General features: G+C 55.4%; 1 protein-coding gene across 1 annotated transcript in view; it reads left to right on the top strand.

Moving 5' to 3' along the window:
• Window positions 1-16726, top strand: part of LOC114431970 (BCL-6 corepressor-like) — a 17453-nt gene extending 727 nt beyond the window's left edge. The window contains exons 3-13 of the mRNA XM_028399668.1: window positions 909-974; window positions 2110-5076; window positions 6379-6526; window positions 7232-7921; window positions 8792-9105; window positions 11224-11382; window positions 12042-12208; window positions 12284-12429; window positions 13640-13717; window positions 14222-14408; window positions 15549-16726. Coding sequence (XP_028255469.1) covers window positions 972-974; window positions 2110-5076; window positions 6379-6526; window positions 7232-7921; window positions 8792-9105; window positions 11224-11382; window positions 12042-12208; window positions 12284-12429; window positions 13640-13717; window positions 14222-14408; window positions 15549-16569 — 5880 coding nt within the window. The 5' untranslated portion in view covers window positions 909-971 and the 3' untranslated portion in view covers window positions 16570-16726. The remainder of the gene's footprint in view (window positions 1-908; window positions 975-2109; window positions 5077-6378; window positions 6527-7231; window positions 7922-8791; window positions 9106-11223; window positions 11383-12041; window positions 12209-12283; window positions 12430-13639; window positions 13718-14221; window positions 14409-15548) is intronic.
• Window positions 16727-17313: the final 587 nt, after the last annotated feature.

The following is a 17313-nucleotide window of genomic DNA, read 5'->3' as shown; positions in this document are numbered from 1 at the left end:
AACCAGGAGACATGTCCTCACACACGCAGAGCTGACACACACACAGACACACATGCAGAGCTGACACACACACACACACACATGCAGAGCTGACACACACACACACACACGCAGAGCTGACACACACACACACACACATGCAGAGCTGACACACACACACACACACACAGAGCTGACACACACACACACATGCAGAGAGCACACACAGAGCACACACACACACAGAGCGCACACACACACACACACACACACACAGAGACACACACACACACAGAGCACACACACACAGAGCGCACACACACACACACAGAGACACACACACACAGCTGTCCTTCAGCAGTCTGGAGATAAGAGCCGTTATTGAAATCCCAGCTCCCTAACAGCCATCAATTACACTCTGTGTGTGTGTGTGTGTGTGTGGCAGGTTTTCAGGCGGCTGTGTGTGTCAGTGTGTGTGACAGGCTGTCAGGCAGCCTTGTGTGTGTGTGTCCGCCGTGCAGCGCTGATACGTTCTCTCTGTTGGCTGGATTATGAGTTCCTCGGGAAAAGAGGCGACGTGCCTTATCAGTCCTCCGGCTGGGTGATAAAACACACACACACACACACACAGACACAGACACACACAGACGCTCTGATGTCAAGCCTCATTATGTCGCGCAGACAGCGCTGTGTGTGTGTGTGTGTGTCTGTGTGTGTGTGTGTGTGTGTGTGATCTAACCCTGTACCGAACTCCTTTGACTTTATGTAGGATGATGTCGACCTCTCTGCATCCAGCTTTCAGATGATGTCATCAATCAATTAATCAATCAAACAGTTTCAGACTCCGCCCACTGTTTGTAGAATCGTTGCTGATTTGTCGTCGTTTGAAATGATTGATCGCCGTAGCTTCATGTGCTCTCTGTGTGCAGACATGGCGGGCTGAGCGGCGTCCTCCAGGCGGGCAGCAGACACCAGAGGAGCTCTGCCACAGCATGGTGAGGTCACAGATGGTCTTCCAGCGGCGGCGGCCTGAAACGCCGTCACCTTACCTGCAGGCACACGTGGCCGCCGTGAGGTCACACTTCCTCACATGCTGCCGCTTGAGTCTGTTTGTTTCACACCTTTGAAGAGTTTGTTGCATCCTGAAGCGTTTGATGCGGCGTGTCACATGACCTCCGCCGCCTGAGAAATCATTTCCTGGTTTGATTTCCTCAAACGCCGTCAAACACAGGGCGAGTGAGGGCTCTCTCTCTCAGCCGTTGGCTGTCTGGATAATTTCCTAATGGCCCTGCGGCTGATAGCCAATCAGAGAGGGCTGACCACACCGTGTGACAGGAAATTCAATTAGGCTGCTTTCCCCACTTTCTCTCTCTCTCTGGCTGCCATGCTTCCTCTTTGTGTCTCACCCTCTCTCCCTTGTTACTCTTTATTTCATGCTCTCTCTCTTTCGTCTGTCCCCCCTCCTCTCTCCATCCTCTGTCCTCTCTCTCTCCTCTCTGTCCTCTCTCTCTGTCCTCTCCCTCTCTCTCCTCCCTCTGTCCTCTCTCTCTCTTCTCCCTCTGTCCTCTCCCTCTGTTCTCTCTCTCTCTCTCCTCCCTCTCTCCTCTCTCTCCTCTCCCTCTGTCCTCTCTCTCTGTCCTCTCCCTCTCTCTCCTCCCTCTGTCCTCTCTGTCTCCTCCCTCGGTCCTCTCCCTCTGTCCTCTCTCTCTCTTCTCCCTCTGTTCTCTCTCTCTCCTCCCTCTGTCCTCTCCCTCTGTCCTCTCTTTCTCCTCCCTCTCTCCCCTCTCTGTCCTCTGTGTTCTTCCTGCACCTTCAGAGACCCCCTTTGCTCCTCTCTCTCCTCCCTCTGTCCTCTGTCCTCTCTCTCTCCTCTCTCTCTCTTCCCTCTGTCCTCTTCCCTCTGCTCTCTGCTCCTCCCTCTGTCCTCTGTCCTCTCTCCCTCTCCTCCCTCTCCTCCCTCTCTCCCCTCTCTGTCCTGTGTTCTTCCTGCACCTTCAGAGACCCTTAGTAATGCCCCCCTTTGCTCCTACCTCTGTCCTCTCTCTGTCCTCTGTCCTCTCTGTCCTCTGTGTTCTTCCTGCACCTTCAGAGACCCTTAGTAACGCCCCCCTTTGCTCCCCCATGTTGCAGGTGGATGCCAGTGCCGCCCACAGGATGAACCCGCTTGCTGCCCTCAGCATCGACCGTGCCGCTCTAATGGGGGACAACCTCCGCCCCCATGGAGGAGGACTCTTCTTCCCGGGCCTCCATCCTGTCCCTGCAGAGAAGCCCCAGGAGCCGGGCTCCTCCCTCCCGCTGGGCTACAGTCTGCTCTACAAGCCTGATATGACCCTGCTGGATGGTCAGAAGTCGGCCAATGGGTACGCCGGTCTTTACAAGAGCCCGCCTCCCGGGCTGCAGAAGCCCCTCCTCATGCCCGCTGCAGGAGGCGACGGCCTGAGGGTGGACCGCAGGGGCGTGACCAGTGACAAGCTGAGCGGGGCCGGGGGTTTCCTGAGGTTGCCCTGGATCAGCCCGTATGATGCCACCATGTACCCCTTCCTGGACATGGCCTACAAGGCCTCCTTCCTGTCTCAGCCCTCGCCCTTCCTCCACCAGCAGCTGGCCTATCAGTCTTTGTGTGCCGCCGGCGCAGGAAGCAGCACGCCGGGGGAGGACAGGCTGTTCTACCTGCCCACTTACGCCCCCACCCTGGGCCCTCCTGTTCGGATGTCTTCGGCCACTCCTGCTGTGCTCTCTCCCCTGCAGGGGCTCAGTGCGCAGATGCCCCAAGAACCCTCCGCCTTTAGCAGCAGCCCGCAGATCCACCAGGACCCGCCTTCTGAACGCCAGCTTTCCAAATCTAGCCAGTCCACCTCCACCAAGAGTACTGTGAGCAAATCCAGCGGTGTTAGTGGCGCTGCTCCCAAAGGTTCAGGAAGTGAGTCTGCCACAGCTACCGCTCCACCTGCCTCTCCCCCCCACCAAACCACTGCAGACCTCCAGAGGTCCTTCTATAAAGGTTCCTCCTCATCCTCCACCTCTCCACCTCCACATCTGTCCTTCTACATGACCGCTGACCGCTGCTCCACCACACAAACCAAAGAGCCCACCTCAGACCGCAGGACCACTGACAAGTCTTCGTCACATGAAAAGACTGGACCTCAGAAGGCTGCCAGAACCCCTGCAGATAAACCTTTGGATCTGACCAAAGACCTGGAAGAACCTCCAGAAGGATTCCCCTCTGAATTAGAGGCCCTGGCCAGGCTGGGGTACTCACCGCCATCACGATATGGGCTGTTAGCCAGTCAAGACCAGCACCTCAAAGAGGGTCTACCTCCACCGGTCAACACATCTGCAAAGACTCCAGACCGCCCTGTCAGGCTCAGCACTGCATCCACCATCTGGGGAGCTCCATGTGCTGCTGGCGACTCCCAAACCATGAAAGACCTGAGTTCAGACAGTAATCACCAACCTCCAGGCTCACCAGGCCCTGCACCTGTCCAGACAAACAAGGGTCCTAGTCCAGCCTCTGTGGGGGGACCCCCTGCTAAATCACCTCCTTCAAAGTCCAAAGTTGGATGGCCTCCTCCTGACAGTGAGATAGGTGTCTCAGAGAGCCAGACTGTCACTGCTGCTGAGGACCCAGAGAGCAAGGCGTGTCCACAGGGACTCCGCATGGACAGCACCTCCACCCAGGTCTACGGTGACTCCTACCTCCCTCCTGGCTTAGGCTACACTAACCGCTACGTCCCGTACTCAGTTGCAGAGACTCTGTCCCTGCAGCACATGGCGATACCAGGTAAAGGTCCTGTGTACCACCACCCCCTGCTGCTTAGGGGCGCCAGCTTCTACCCCTCTCACGTTGCACCAAAGCGTGGACTCCCTTATGGACTGCATCCCTATGAGATCTCCCAGGAGATGGCATCAGCTTCCAGGCCGTCCTACTCTGGCCCTGACAACAGAGAACAACATCAGAACAGGCCTCAAACCCAGGACCAACTCTGGAAGGCAGAACCCTACCAGGACCAGGACATGAGGCAGAGGTCCACAAACCAAACCCTGAAGGCTTTGGGTAGAAGCCGTGTGGCAGACGACCTGCTGTGCATCGACCTGCTGCGTGACGAGGCAGATGATGCTACCAGGCACAGCACCACAGCTACCAGACCAGAGAGGCGTGACCCAGACAGAGAGGCCAGACCTCCAAAAACCCAGAGATCAGGCTCCTCCTTACCCCCTCCCTCCACTCAGGAGCTCTCAGAGGAGGAGGAGCCTCTCAGTCCTCTTCCAGACATCCCAGAGGAGCAAACCCTGCGGTGCGCCCGGACCTCCCCGCACCAGTTCTCCAGGAAATGTAAAATTGGAGACTTCAGAAGAGGTGAGTCCGTTTCTACCGATGCACCTTCTGACTGTAAGACCTTAAAGCCTGAGCAGAGCCCCTCCAGACACAGACACTCACCGGCCCCTGTCTGCTGTTCTGGTGACTCTGTGCATGCAGGCGGTGGACCAGAGAGTCCAGCTGCTCATTCTCAAAGTCCAGTCTGCAGCAGTAAGGGTCCACACTGTAGCAGCTTCAGTCCTCAGCTACCACCAAGAACCACTGTCAGAGTCCCAGCTGCAGGAGCCATGTCCACCACAGAAGCAAACAGCCCAAAGTTCAGAGGTCTGGTGGGGCCATGCTGCAGAACTCTGCCTGTGCAGACACCAGCGCCTGAACCTCAGAGTCCAGGCTCCAGGAGCAGCACCATGCAGCCAGACCCCACGGCATTCAGACAGAACTTCAGTGGGTTTGATCGCTCCCTGTCTAAGGATCTGCAGACCTCAGCCACTCCCAGAGTCCCTGTGTTAAACTGGACCACCTGTCAGCACCTTTCACCAACCGGTGGAGGGTTCAGCAGGAGGCCTACAGAACCCCCCGTCAACGAGACCCTTCCCTCCAGAGAGGCGGAGCCTGTCCTCACCGCTAACAGCTTGGCCAATCAGAAGGAGGACTGCAGCATCCAGGAGGGTCCCCTGCAGGCCGAGCGCCCTGAGCACAAGGCCAGAGACCAGTCTAGAGGCGGGACCACCGAGGGGCACGACTCCAGCAAGCTGAGCTGGGAGCAGAGCGCCGTCCAGGTAAGACGCTCAACTCAGCACACAGGAAGGGGGGTTGGTGCCTTCCTTCTCTTTTTCTTCCTCCTCCTCCTCCTCTTCCTCCTTCTCCTCTTCCTCCTTCTCTTCTTCCTCCTTCTCCTCTTCCTCCTCTTCCTCCTTCTCTTCTTCCTCCTCCTCCTCCTCCTCCTCCTCCTCCTCCTCTTCCTCCTCCTCTTCCTCCTCCTCCTCTTCCTCCTTCTCTTCTTCCTCCTCCTCCTCCTCTTCCTCCTTCTCTTCTTCCTCCTTCTCTTCTTCCTCCTTCTCCTCTTCCTCCTTCTCTTCTTCCTCCTCCTCCTCCTCCTCCTCCTCCTCCTCTTCCTCCTCTTCTTCCTCCTCCTCCTCTTCCTCCTCCTCTTCCTCCTTCTCTTCTTCCTCCTCCTCCTCTTCCTCCTCTTTTTCTTCCTTCTCCTCTTCCTCCTCCTCCTCTTCTTCCTCTTCCTCCTCCTCCTCTTCCTCCTCTTCTTCCTCCTCCTCCTCTTCCTTCTTCCTCCTCCTCCTCTTCCTCCTTCTCTTCTTCCTCCTCCTCCTCCTCCTCTTCCTCCTCCTCCTCCTCTTCCTCCTCCTCCTCCTCTTCCTCCTTCTCTTCCTCCTCCTCTTCCTCCTCCTCCTTCTCTTCCTCCCCCTCTTCCTCCTCTTCCTCCTCCTCCTCTTCTTCCTCCTCCTCTTCCTCCTCCTCCTCCTCCTCCTCCTCTGTCTGCAGACGTCTGGGGTCATGCAGAGGTCGAGTCAGGATCACTGTGGCTGCAGGTGACCTGAACAGCAGAGAACATGGAGGCAGGAAGAAGACGTTTCTTTCTGCCTCTTCTCTGCAGGCTGAGGATGAAGGAGGATGAAGGAGGAGTCCTCCTTTGTTATTGAACAAATCAATAACCAGCCTCACAGTGTCTCTGGTTTCCTACTGACAGTGAACACAGCACGGTCCTGTGGCCCGCTTGATCAAACCATTCAGACGTAGTGCAGCTCGTTTGGTGCGTCTCCACCTGATCTAATCACAGAGTCGTTATTAAATCACCTCCGGGCGGCGGCTGAGCGGCCCGCCGTGGGTCCCGGCGGCTCGGCGGTGCTCAAATTAACCCGCCATCACACGCCCCTGGGAGCGGCTGACCGTGGGCGGCGGTGTTAGATGGATTTGTAGACCGTTTCACGGGCCATTACATTTTGAAATGGGTTTGTGTTTGTGAGCGGGGTGAGGACAGCGGTCGGGGGGGCAGATCTTAGAGTGGCTGCTGTCAGCCCGACAAACAGGAACATCACTGAGCGCTGTCATGTCTGAACCGCTTTCAGCACGCCGGGCGCTTCTCCGAGCTGGAGCTGAAGGAGAGAGAGGGAGGAAGAGGAGAGGAGGAGGAGGAGGAGGAGGAGGGAGGGCGGGAGCGCTGCCAGCAAGGAGGAGGAAGAACTCCCACTGCAGCCGCCGCCGAGGCTCCAAGAGGTAAGAGGATTTCCGGAGAGTTCTGCAGCATGACGCACACATTCACACACACACAGACACACACACACTCACACAGACACACTCACACAGACACACACACACTCACACAGACACACTCACACACACTCTTCTCTTTGGTTGATCTCATTCACTTGAAGTTTGCTCTCTTTGTCTCCTTTCTTCACTCTATGTGTGTACGTGCGCACGTCAGAGTGTGTGTGTGTGTGTGTGTGTGTGTGTGTGTGTGAGTGAGACACACACACACACACACACACACACACACACACACACTTGAACTCTGGGTGCACTTTTCTCGCTTTGAGCTGAGCGCACCGCTGAACTCATTTTCTCTAGGAAGTCACACACACACACACACACACACCTAATGAGTCACACTGCCATCTGAAACATGTTAAAGTTTTACACTGTAAAAAATTGAGAGAAAAAAAATTCAGTTTTTGTTATGCTAAGCTAATTTTATGCTAATTTTGAGTGTTGTTTCCATGGCAACGTCTTACATGCTAGCACAGAAAAACTGCTAGTGCTACGGATGCTAACTCTGCTAGCTTTTTATGTTATAATACTTAATAATACTGCAACACTCATAACGTACTCAACAACAACTCAATATGGCCGCCGATACAGCTAGCTTCAGTTATTAGCCAATGAGACTAATACATTTAAAAGTCGCGTTTGTTGATGCAGGTGTGCCGACTTCCTGCGCTGACAATCCTCGCCACTCTGACGGTCCACGCCGCTCTGACAGTCCTCGCCACTCTGATGGTCCTCGCCGCTCTGACAGTCCACGCCACTCTGACAGCCCACGCCGCTCTGACAGCCCACGCCGCTCTGACAGCCCACGCCGCTCTGACAGCCTTCCTGTTATCACAGAGAAGAATGACGGCTCGACCGAGGAGGAGGAGGAGAAGAAGGCTGGTGATGCAGAAAGTCCTCAGGAGGAGAAGAAGTCCTCTGGCCTGGTCTCAGATCAACAAAGGTTTCTTCCAGCAGCCAGAGGCCTGTTTCATGTCGGAGGGGCGACTCCCAGTGCGGCGATAAACCGCCGGCGAATCTTCAGTCTGGAGCCGTTCCACCAGAGCAGCATCAGCAGCAGCCGGCAGAGGAGGGCTCGGGAGGACGGGGTGGGAAACCCAGAGCAAGCCACCAGAGACTCGTCCCCGGAGGATGTACGGAAGCTGAAGGTCTGCATCGAGCTCAACGGCCTGAGACTCAACAAGCCCCGCCTGCCCAGGGAGCTTGGGCACTGGATGCCCACGGTCCACAGGCCAGTGGGGGGCGACGGGAAGTTCAGACTGGATGTTCCCTCCATCAGGGGAAGGTCGGAGGTCAGCGGGCGCTGGTGTGACCCCGCATGTCTGAAGAACACCGGCACAGGTAAGACCGCCACAATAAAACAGCTCAGGCTTTTATTCTGAAAGCAGAACACACCCCACTGTCTCTTCCTGTCTGATAATCAGCTGATTCATGATGTAAACACACCTGAAAGCTCCAGCTGATTGACAGGAGGCGTGGCCTGTCAATCAGACTGATGACATCACGCTCGAGGAAACAATCAATGCAGCAGTTTGAGCCGCTTTACTGCGACACGCCCAGAGGGACACACACAACACACACCTGCCCGTGTGTGTGTGAATGATAACTTCCTGTTAAGTAGCCTCACACACACCTTCATCATGTGCAGTGTGTGTGTGTGCGCTAATCCTGTTCAGAAGCAGTGTGTAGTGTACAAAACATCTGTGTGTGTGTGATAAATAATTCAGCAGATGGAAGCGGCGTGACTCCCCGCCGGCTCTCAGAAACCTCCTCTGTGTGTGTCTGTGTGTGTGTCTGTGTGTGTGTGTGTCAGACCTCTGCAATGGAAAACATTGCAAACTCTTCCCCTCCCCCTCTATCTGCTGCCTCGTTCGCCCGCCGCTCTGCTCGGTGTGTGTCTTTGTTCCTCTCTCCTTTAAAGCTCAGAAGCTGCTGTCTGATTTCAGGTTTCTTTAAAGAGCCACTCTGAGGCTGTTCGCTAACAGCTAGCCTCCATCCTGCTGACGGTGCAGCTTCACTCTGGTTGCATACATGCAGCAAGCTGCTGAGGCTCTCTGGAAGCTAGCTAGTAGCAGTTAGCATATCTGCAGAGGGTTTGTGTGTAAAGTTTGAGCATAAAACAGTGTTAGCATCATGCTAACAGCCTCCTCCTGGCAGTCTTCAGTCACCATGTTTTAATTTATAATAAAAACCATCACTGTTTTCTTTCAGTGTTCCGTGTGGCTCCGCCTTCTTCCTTCTCCCATCTCCCCCACCAACCGGCTCCAACACCTGTTACCTCCCTCACCTCCTCCCGCCTCTACGACAAGTACCAGAAGCTAAGGGAGGGCCGCAGGCTCTCCACGTTCCTACCGACTCTTCCTCCTCTGCCTTGCTCCTCCTCCTGCTCACCTGAAGCCTATCCATTCTGCTGCCATGACGATGACCCTGACAAGCCAAAGGGTAAGCGACCCTGCAAGACAAAGCACACCGGAGGAGACGCCAAGGATGAGGGAGGAAGCGGCGACGACGAGACGAGCGGGAAGGTCAGTTTAGATTATTTGTGTTTTTGAATGGAGCTGTGAGTGGAGCTGTGAGAGGTGGAGGTCGTCTGCATATAGAGAGAACATGGAGCTGCGAGTGGAGCTGTGAGAGGTGGAGGTCGTCTGCATATAGAGAGAACATGGAGCTGTGAGTGGAGCTGTGAGAGGTGGAGGTCGTCTGCATATAGAGAGAACATGGAGCTTCTAGCTCCTCAGTCAGGGATCACAACACCAACACGCCAGGTCAGAGACGTCAGCAGGCGACTAAATCTGTCCCATGTGACAGGAACAAGATGGCGGCGGGTCAGAGTGGAAGCAGCGCTGCGAAGCAGAGCGGCGAGCCGCCTGTTCGCTCCCGCTCGTCTGTTAATCGCTGCAATTATCGTTCTGATTGGAGCTCACCGGGAAAACTCAGCAGGGACGTGTGAGTGTGAGAGAGAGTGTGTGTGAGTGTGTGTGTGTGTGTGAGTGTGTGTGTGTGTGAGTGAGTGTGTGTGAGTGTGTGAGAGTGTAATTTAATTCACTGCAGATTAGAATGAAGGAGAGAGCGAGCGGGCGAGTGAGAGAGGGAGGGAGAGAGAGTGATTGAAGGTTATGGAGGAAGAATAATATTCTGTCTGTGTGTGTGTGTGTGTGTGTGTGTGTGTGTGTGTGTGTGTGTGTGGCGGAGGATTGTGCCGTTTTGACAGCTGCTGCACCGGAGATTTCCTCAGGGCAGTGAGGACACACACACACACACACACACACACACACACACACACACACTTCCCTCGCTCGACCCCCCTCCTCTTTATTTGAGCTGCGCCAGAAAACACACACACAGACACACACACGTGCACCTCCAGGACAAAGCTCGCTTCCTGTTTGCTGATGCGTGTCGGCGAGCGGCTTCATCTGACAGGCGCCTGCTCACACACACACACACATTAACATGTGCACGGCGCCTGCCTGCTGAGCGGTGGAGGCTGTTGCCGTGGTTTCTACCTGCTTCTAACGAGCCGAACATAAATCCATGTGTGGAACATCTGAAACACAAAATCTGTACGATCTGGACCTCCATCAGTCCTGCAGGCTCAGCTCTGCTCAGCTCCTCAGGTGGAGGTGGAGTAAAAGGACCTGATCTGGAGCCCTGTGGAACCCCACACAACAACACAACAGCAACACAACCCCACACAACAACACAACAGCAACACAACAAGAACTGATCCTGACAGGCGCTGCTCTGTTTTTGGAGCCAAAGTGTGATCCAGAGTGGCAACAACACAACACACAACAACAGAACAACACAACCACACACAACAACAGAACAACACAACCACACACAACAACACGCCAGAAGCAACAAGAGGAACACACAACGGGGAACACTGGGAGAAGGGCGAGCGAGGCATGCCAGCACTGAAGAGAGAGAGTCCTAATTTGTTTCTCTTCTACTTCGTCTTTACTTTCAGACAAACCCTCCTCCTCCTCTTCCTCCTCCTCCTCCTCCTCCTCTTCCTCCTCCTCTTCCTCCCCTCCTCCTCTTCCTCCCCTCCTCCTCTTCATCCCCTCCTCTTCCTCCTCCTCCTCTTCCTCCCCTCCTCCTCCTCTTCCTCCTCCTCCTCCTCCTCCTCCTCCTCCTCCTCTTCCTCCCCTCCTCCTCCTCCCCTCCTCTCCTCCTCCTCCTCCTCTCCTCCTCCTCCTCCTCTTCCTCCTCCTCCTCCTCCTCCTCTTCCTCCCCTCCTCCTCCTCCCCTCCTCTCCTCCTCCTCCTCCTCCTCCTCTTCCTCCCCTCCTCTCCTCCTCCTCCTCCTCTCCTCCTCCTCCTCCTCCTCTACCTCCCCCCCTCCTCCTGAGCTTTCTGTCATCAGCCTCAGGCTTCACACACACACAAACTCAGTCGTGAGAGCAGAGGTGGTGACAGCGCTATTTTAGACCGAGCCTGGAAAAGTGGGGCTGTGTGTGTCTGTGTGTGTCTGTGTGTCTGTGTGTGTCTGTGTGTGTGTGTGACAGTGATGGATGGAGGAGAGCGCCTGTGTGTGTCTTTAATTGCCTGGTGGCTAATGAAACCAATCTTCGTGCACATCCTAATCATGTTTAATGTCTCTTGTTTTCTCACACACACACACACACACACACACAGGTCTCTCCATCAGACCCACCTCGCTCGCCCGCCTCCAGACCTCCCTCACCACAGCACACACACTCCACCCGGCCCATCCCTCCGGAGGTTCGTCGGCTCATTGTGAACAAAAACGCCGGAGAGACGCTGCTGCAGCGCGCCGCTCGGCTGGGATACGAGGTGAGCTAACAGACGCACACAGGTGTGTGGGAGGAGTCAGAGCCGGGCCAGCCGGGAGTCCTTCTAGCAGGTCCTGGGCAGCCTGCAGATCTCCACCTCCTCCAAGCTCCTCCACCTTGTTTGTGATGCTTTGTAATGGAGTTGAAGGAGGAGCTAACAGTCCCAGACACACACACAGAAACAGACACACACACAGTGAATGTTTCATGCAGTGTGTGACAGCTCTTGTCAGGACTCACAAGTATCGCCCTGCCTCCCGCTCGCTCGTTCTCTCTCTACCGCTCTCTCTCGTTGAGGTGCAGCGGTGAAGCTAACGAGCTCAGTGTGCAAATGAAGCCGTCATCCATCACACACACACACACACACACAGTCAGAGGTTTTCAAGCTGCAATCATGGTGGAGAGAGCGGCGGAGGAAGAAGAAAAACAAGTGGTGGAATGGTCCTTTAAAGAACTGCCTTCACATATAAACCTGGTCCTGGTCCTAGTCCTGGTCCTAGTCCCACTCCTGGTCCTGGCCCTGGCCCTTGCCCTGGCCCTGCCTTGGTCCTGGCCCTGGTCCTGATCCTGGCTCTGGTCATCCTCCTGGTCCTGGTCCTGTGGTTCTTCCTGCTCCTTCAGACTGTGTGTGTAAATAAAACCTCCCCTCTGTGTCTCCAGGAGGTGGTGCTGCACTGTCTGGAGCGACGGATCTGTGACGTCAACCACAGAGACCACGCCGGGTACAGCGCCCTGCACGAGGCCTGCGCTCGCGGCTGGCTGGAGATTGTGCGCCACCTGGTGGAGAACGGAGCCGACGTGAACTGCAGTGCCCAGGATGGGACACGGTACGAGTCCGTCCGACGTGTTTGTGTAGATCTGTGTGTCGTCGGCGTACGCGCTCACTGATGTGTCCTCTTCAGGCCGCTTCACGACGCCGTGGAAAACGACCACATGGAGGTGGTGCGCCTGCTGCTGGCCTGCGGCGCTGACCCCACCCTCACCTCCTACTCAGGGCGGGGGCTGATGAACATGACACACAGCGCTCCCATGGAGACTTTCCTGGAGGGTATGTCTGCAGCTCCTGTGTCAGTCCGTCCGTCTGTAGTTCTCTGTAGGACAGGCAGACTCTGCTCTGATTGGGCAGACTGTTGACGTCGTCATGGTGATTCACAGAACAACTTCACTACTGATGTTTCAGTCCCACTGATGTGTGACGGTCTCAGAGAAAAGACACAAACAAAGAGACATGAGCAGGATCTGTAAGATACACAAGGAGGAAAGCTGTGTGTGTCTGTGCGTGTCCTTGTGTGTGTGTGTGTCTGTTTCTGTGTGTGTGTCTGTGTCTGTTTCTGTGTGTGTGTGTGTGTCTGTTTCTGTGTGTGTGTCTGTGTCTGTTTCTGTGTGTGTGTGTCTGCGTGTCTGTGTGTGTCTGCGTGTGTCTGCGTGTGTGTCTGTGTGTGTGTGTGTCTGTGCCTGTGTCTGTGCCTGTATGTGTGTGTGTGTCTGTCAGTGTGTTTGTCTGTTTCTGTGTGTGTGTGTGAGCATGCATGTGTCTGTGTGTGTCTGTCAGTGTGTATGTGTGTGTCTGTGCCTGTGTGTGTCTGTCAGTGTGTGTGTGTCTGTGCCTGTGTGTGTCTGTCAGTGTGTGTGTCTGTGCCTGTGTGTGTCTGTCAGTGTGTGTGTGTCTGTGCCTGTGTGTGTCTGTCAGTGTGTGTGTGTGTGTCTGTGCCTGTGTGTGTCTGTCAGTGTGTGTGTGTCTGTGCCTGTGTGTGTCTGTCAGTGTGTCAGTGTGTGCCTGTGTGTGTCTGTCAGTGTGTGTGCTCTCGCCTGCCTGTCTGATTACCATTCCCTGCCTGTGTTTGTTCTCTCTCCCTCCATCTCTCTTTTTTCCCTCTCTCTCTCCAGAGGGGATTAATGAGGCTTGGCTGCTGAATCCCAGAACAGCTTACCGCCACACACACACACACACACACACACACACACACACACACACACACACACACTCTCCCGCCAGCATCCAACCACCCAGCGCCAAGCGCTGCAGCGACGAGCCGGCTGAACACAAACACTCATCTTCTTCCTCCCATCTTTCAATGTGTGTGTGTGTCAGTGTGTGTGTGTGTGTGTCAGTGTGTGTGTGTGTGTCAGTGTGTGTGTGTGTCAGTGTGTGTGTGTGTGTCAGTGTGTGTGGCTCTGTTGTTTTCGTCGTGCTGCCTTCTTCTCTGATTGGTTGACTCTTTGATTCGGCCTCTGACTCTGCGGCTGTCTCTCTGCAGACTACCTCACTGACCTCCAGGGAAGGTCAGAGGGCGATCCAGGAATCTACTGGGAGTTTTACGGCAGCTCAGTGTGTGGTTAGTTCACACAGACACACACACACATACACACACATACACAGACACACACACGCTCACACAGACACACACGCTCACACAGACACACAGAGACACACACACATACACAGACACACATACACACACACACACAGACACACACACACACGCTCACACAGACACACACACACACAGACACACACACACACGCTCACACAGACACACAGAGACACACACACATACACAGACACACACACGCTCACACAGACACACATACACACACATACACAGACACACACACGCTCACACAGACACACAGAGACACATACACAGACACACATACACACAGACACACACACACACACTCACACAGACACACAGAGACACACACACATACACAGACACACACACGCTCACACAGACACACACACATGCATGCAGCTGAGCTGAGAGCTGGTGCTAACAGAACCAGTGAAGACCAAAGGAACCAGCATGTGTTACTGTGGACTCTGTGTCTTTGTACAGAGCCGTCCCATGAAGGAGGACTCTACAACATCCTCGCTGACCCACCAGGACCGGAGGAGGAGGAGGAGGAGGATGAAGAGGATGAAGAGGACGAGGAGCAGCGCGCCAGGAGGGAGGTGTTTGAATTCGAGCTGTCCGACCGGCCGCTGCTGCCCTGCTACAACATCCAGGTGTCGCTGTCACAGGGGTGAGTCAGAACCTTTGACCCACAGACCATCACAGACCACCACGGACCACGGACCACACACACCACAGACCACACATAGACCATCACAGACCACCACAGACACCACAGACCATCACTGACCACCACAGACTATCACAGGCCACCACAGACCACACTGACCACCACAGACTATCATAGGCCACCACAGACCACCACAGACTATCACAGACCACCACAGACCACACTGACCACCACAGACTATCATAGACCACCACAGACTATCACAGGCCACCACAGACCACCACAGACCACACTGACCACCACAGACTATCACAGGCCACCACAGACCACCACAGACCACACTGACCACCACAGACTATCATAGGCCACCACAGACCACCACAGACTATCACAGGCCACCACAGACCACACTGACCACCACAGGCCACCACAGACCACCACAGACCACACTGACCACCACAGACTATCATAGGCCACCACAGACCACCACAGACTATCACAGGCCACCACAGACCACACTGACCACCACAGGCCACCACAGACCACCACAGACCACACTGACCACCACAGACTATCACAGGCCACCACAGACCACACCCGCTCTGCGTCCTCACACGTTCGTCCTCAGTGTTGTTCTAACACGTCTTCTCACACTCAGACACCAATTAAGGTGGCAGGAAGGAAGGGGAGGGGGGAGGGGGGAGGAGATGGTGTGAGGGAGGAGAGGCGTCCTCCGCGGAGGAGAGCAGGGACAGACGGAGCGCTCGTTAACAAGGATTGCTTCGCCGTGGCGACGCGGCTAATTGGCTTCCACTCCGTCTTCCTCCCCTGTCGCTTTTCTCCACCTCTCTCTTTCTCTCCCTCGCTCGCCCACTCACTCTCGCCTCGCCGCCGTCTGATGTTGTATTAATGGCTCTTTCTGGATGCGAGGCCGCCGCGCAGCGACACACACGCTCACCACGCTGTGTGTGTGTGTGTGTGTGTGTGCCCTTGACTGACACACACATCGACAGGCGTGGTAAATCAATGACAGCAGCGTGGATGTTTTCAGCTGCAGCAGCAGAACACATGAAGCGCAGCTTCCTCTGTGCGGCGGCCATGATGGCTGTACGTCTAATCAGTGTTTCTTCTTCTCCTCAGTCCCAGGAACTGGCTCCTCCTCGCTGATGTCCTCGGTCGCCTTCGGATGACGTCTCGGTCCTTCCGCCGTCTCTTCCCGCAGCTCAACGTGCAGTCCGTCCCAGAGGACGAGTTCTACCGGCAGGCGTCCCTGTCGCAGCTACTGACGGGTCCTGACGAGCAGGAGCTGGCCTGCTTCAGGCCCGACATCAGGGACCCGCTGGAGCTGGTGGAGGCCACCCCCGAGCTGGCCGGCATGCTCGGCTCATCCCTGGAGTTCGTGGACAGTCGCTGGGACTCGCTGGAAGTCTCGCCGCCTCCGACCCCACCTCCATCACCGCTGCAGCGTATTCCCCCAGAGCGAGCGGGAACTGAGGCCGCTGCCAGAGGGGCCAGAACTCTGAGCAGCCAGACTGCTGAGTCCAGACCACCAAAACCCAGAACAGAAACTAAAATGGACGCTACCATGTGGGAACCCCTAACAGCAGGGACCAAAAAGGTGGGGGTCCTCTCTCCAACAAGGCCACATGTGATGGTTACCATGTGGGAACCTCGGAGACACGGTCACTCTGATCTGGACTCTAAGATGGACTCCAGCATGTGGGAACCACAGCGACTGCGAGGCCGGACTGCTGTTACATCAGATCCGACCCCGGATCAGAACAGGGCTGCATCTGTCCATTCGTACGGAGCAGTGGACGCTAACATGTGGAAACCACACCATCGGGCACGTAGGACCGACGGGGTGTCAGGTTCCACACACAGCGCTGCTCCGACCGCTGGGACCTGCAGCCAGGCAGAGCCAGAGTCAGGCTCGGAGCGTCGGACAGCGGGGGGCAGCAGCACAGCACCCAAAAGACAAGCTACCCCCTGTCACAGCCCGGCAGGTAAGACCATGAGGATGGACGCCGCCTGGCAGAGGAACTTGGGCAACGTCCGAGTCCACATCCAGGACCTGGGGATAAAAATGGGTTCAGTCCGGAGGGATGTGAGTGAGGAGCAGGGGAAGGGGAAGAGCATCAGGGTCAAAACCAGCTCCTGAGACTCTTACTCTAAACGTCCTGGGTGGACGGACACTGTACACCTGAACCTGGTGTAAATATGAGGCCGTGTGTGTGGACGTTGTTGCTTTGTTACCTTTGTGTGTCATTTTGTATTCAACATGTTTAAGTCCAATAAATAAGACGGAGACATTAGGACGCCTCTGAGTCCCGCAGGTCGGCAGTCAGTCCTCATTCTAACCCTGACCTGAAGTTCACACGAGTGTTTAGCACTGTCTCCACATGAAGGTGGAGGTCCTGCTGAGTGGGCGGAGCCTGCGGCGGACAGGAAGTGCGCCATGATGCCTGTCCTCTGAGCGGACAGCCTGCCTCCAAAACCGGAACAAACAAGACAGAGGCTGGATGCTCTCTCTCTCTGTCTCTCTCTCTCTCTCTCTGTCTGCATGTCCTCGCTCGGCCTGGTCTTCCCTTTTGATCGCCCACACCCTTTCATCCTGATGGAGAGAGAGAGAGGTGACTCACACATTATTCACTTTTCTCCTGAAAACACACGTCTGTTCTTCCACCTCTATGAGGACACACACACACACACACCTGCATGATTTTCACAATAGAAGAACCAGTGTCACAGAGCTGTGATGACATGGCGGACTGTCCCTTTAAGTGTTGATGAAGCAGGCGTCCAGCAGCGTTAAGTTTCATCAGCGTCACCTCCTGTCAGACGTCTGTGCAGCGCTGTCAGCCCAGTGTGTGTGTGAAGACGAAGGATTGAATTGCTAATGCAC

The sequence above is a fragment of the Parambassis ranga genome, chromosome 2, assembly GCF_900634625.1.
Source record: "Parambassis ranga chromosome 2, fParRan2.1, whole genome shotgun sequence".
NCBI classification, from domain to species: Eukaryota; Metazoa; Chordata; class Actinopteri; family Ambassidae; genus Parambassis; species Parambassis ranga.
This window is presented reverse-complemented; position numbering and strand designations above follow the sequence as displayed.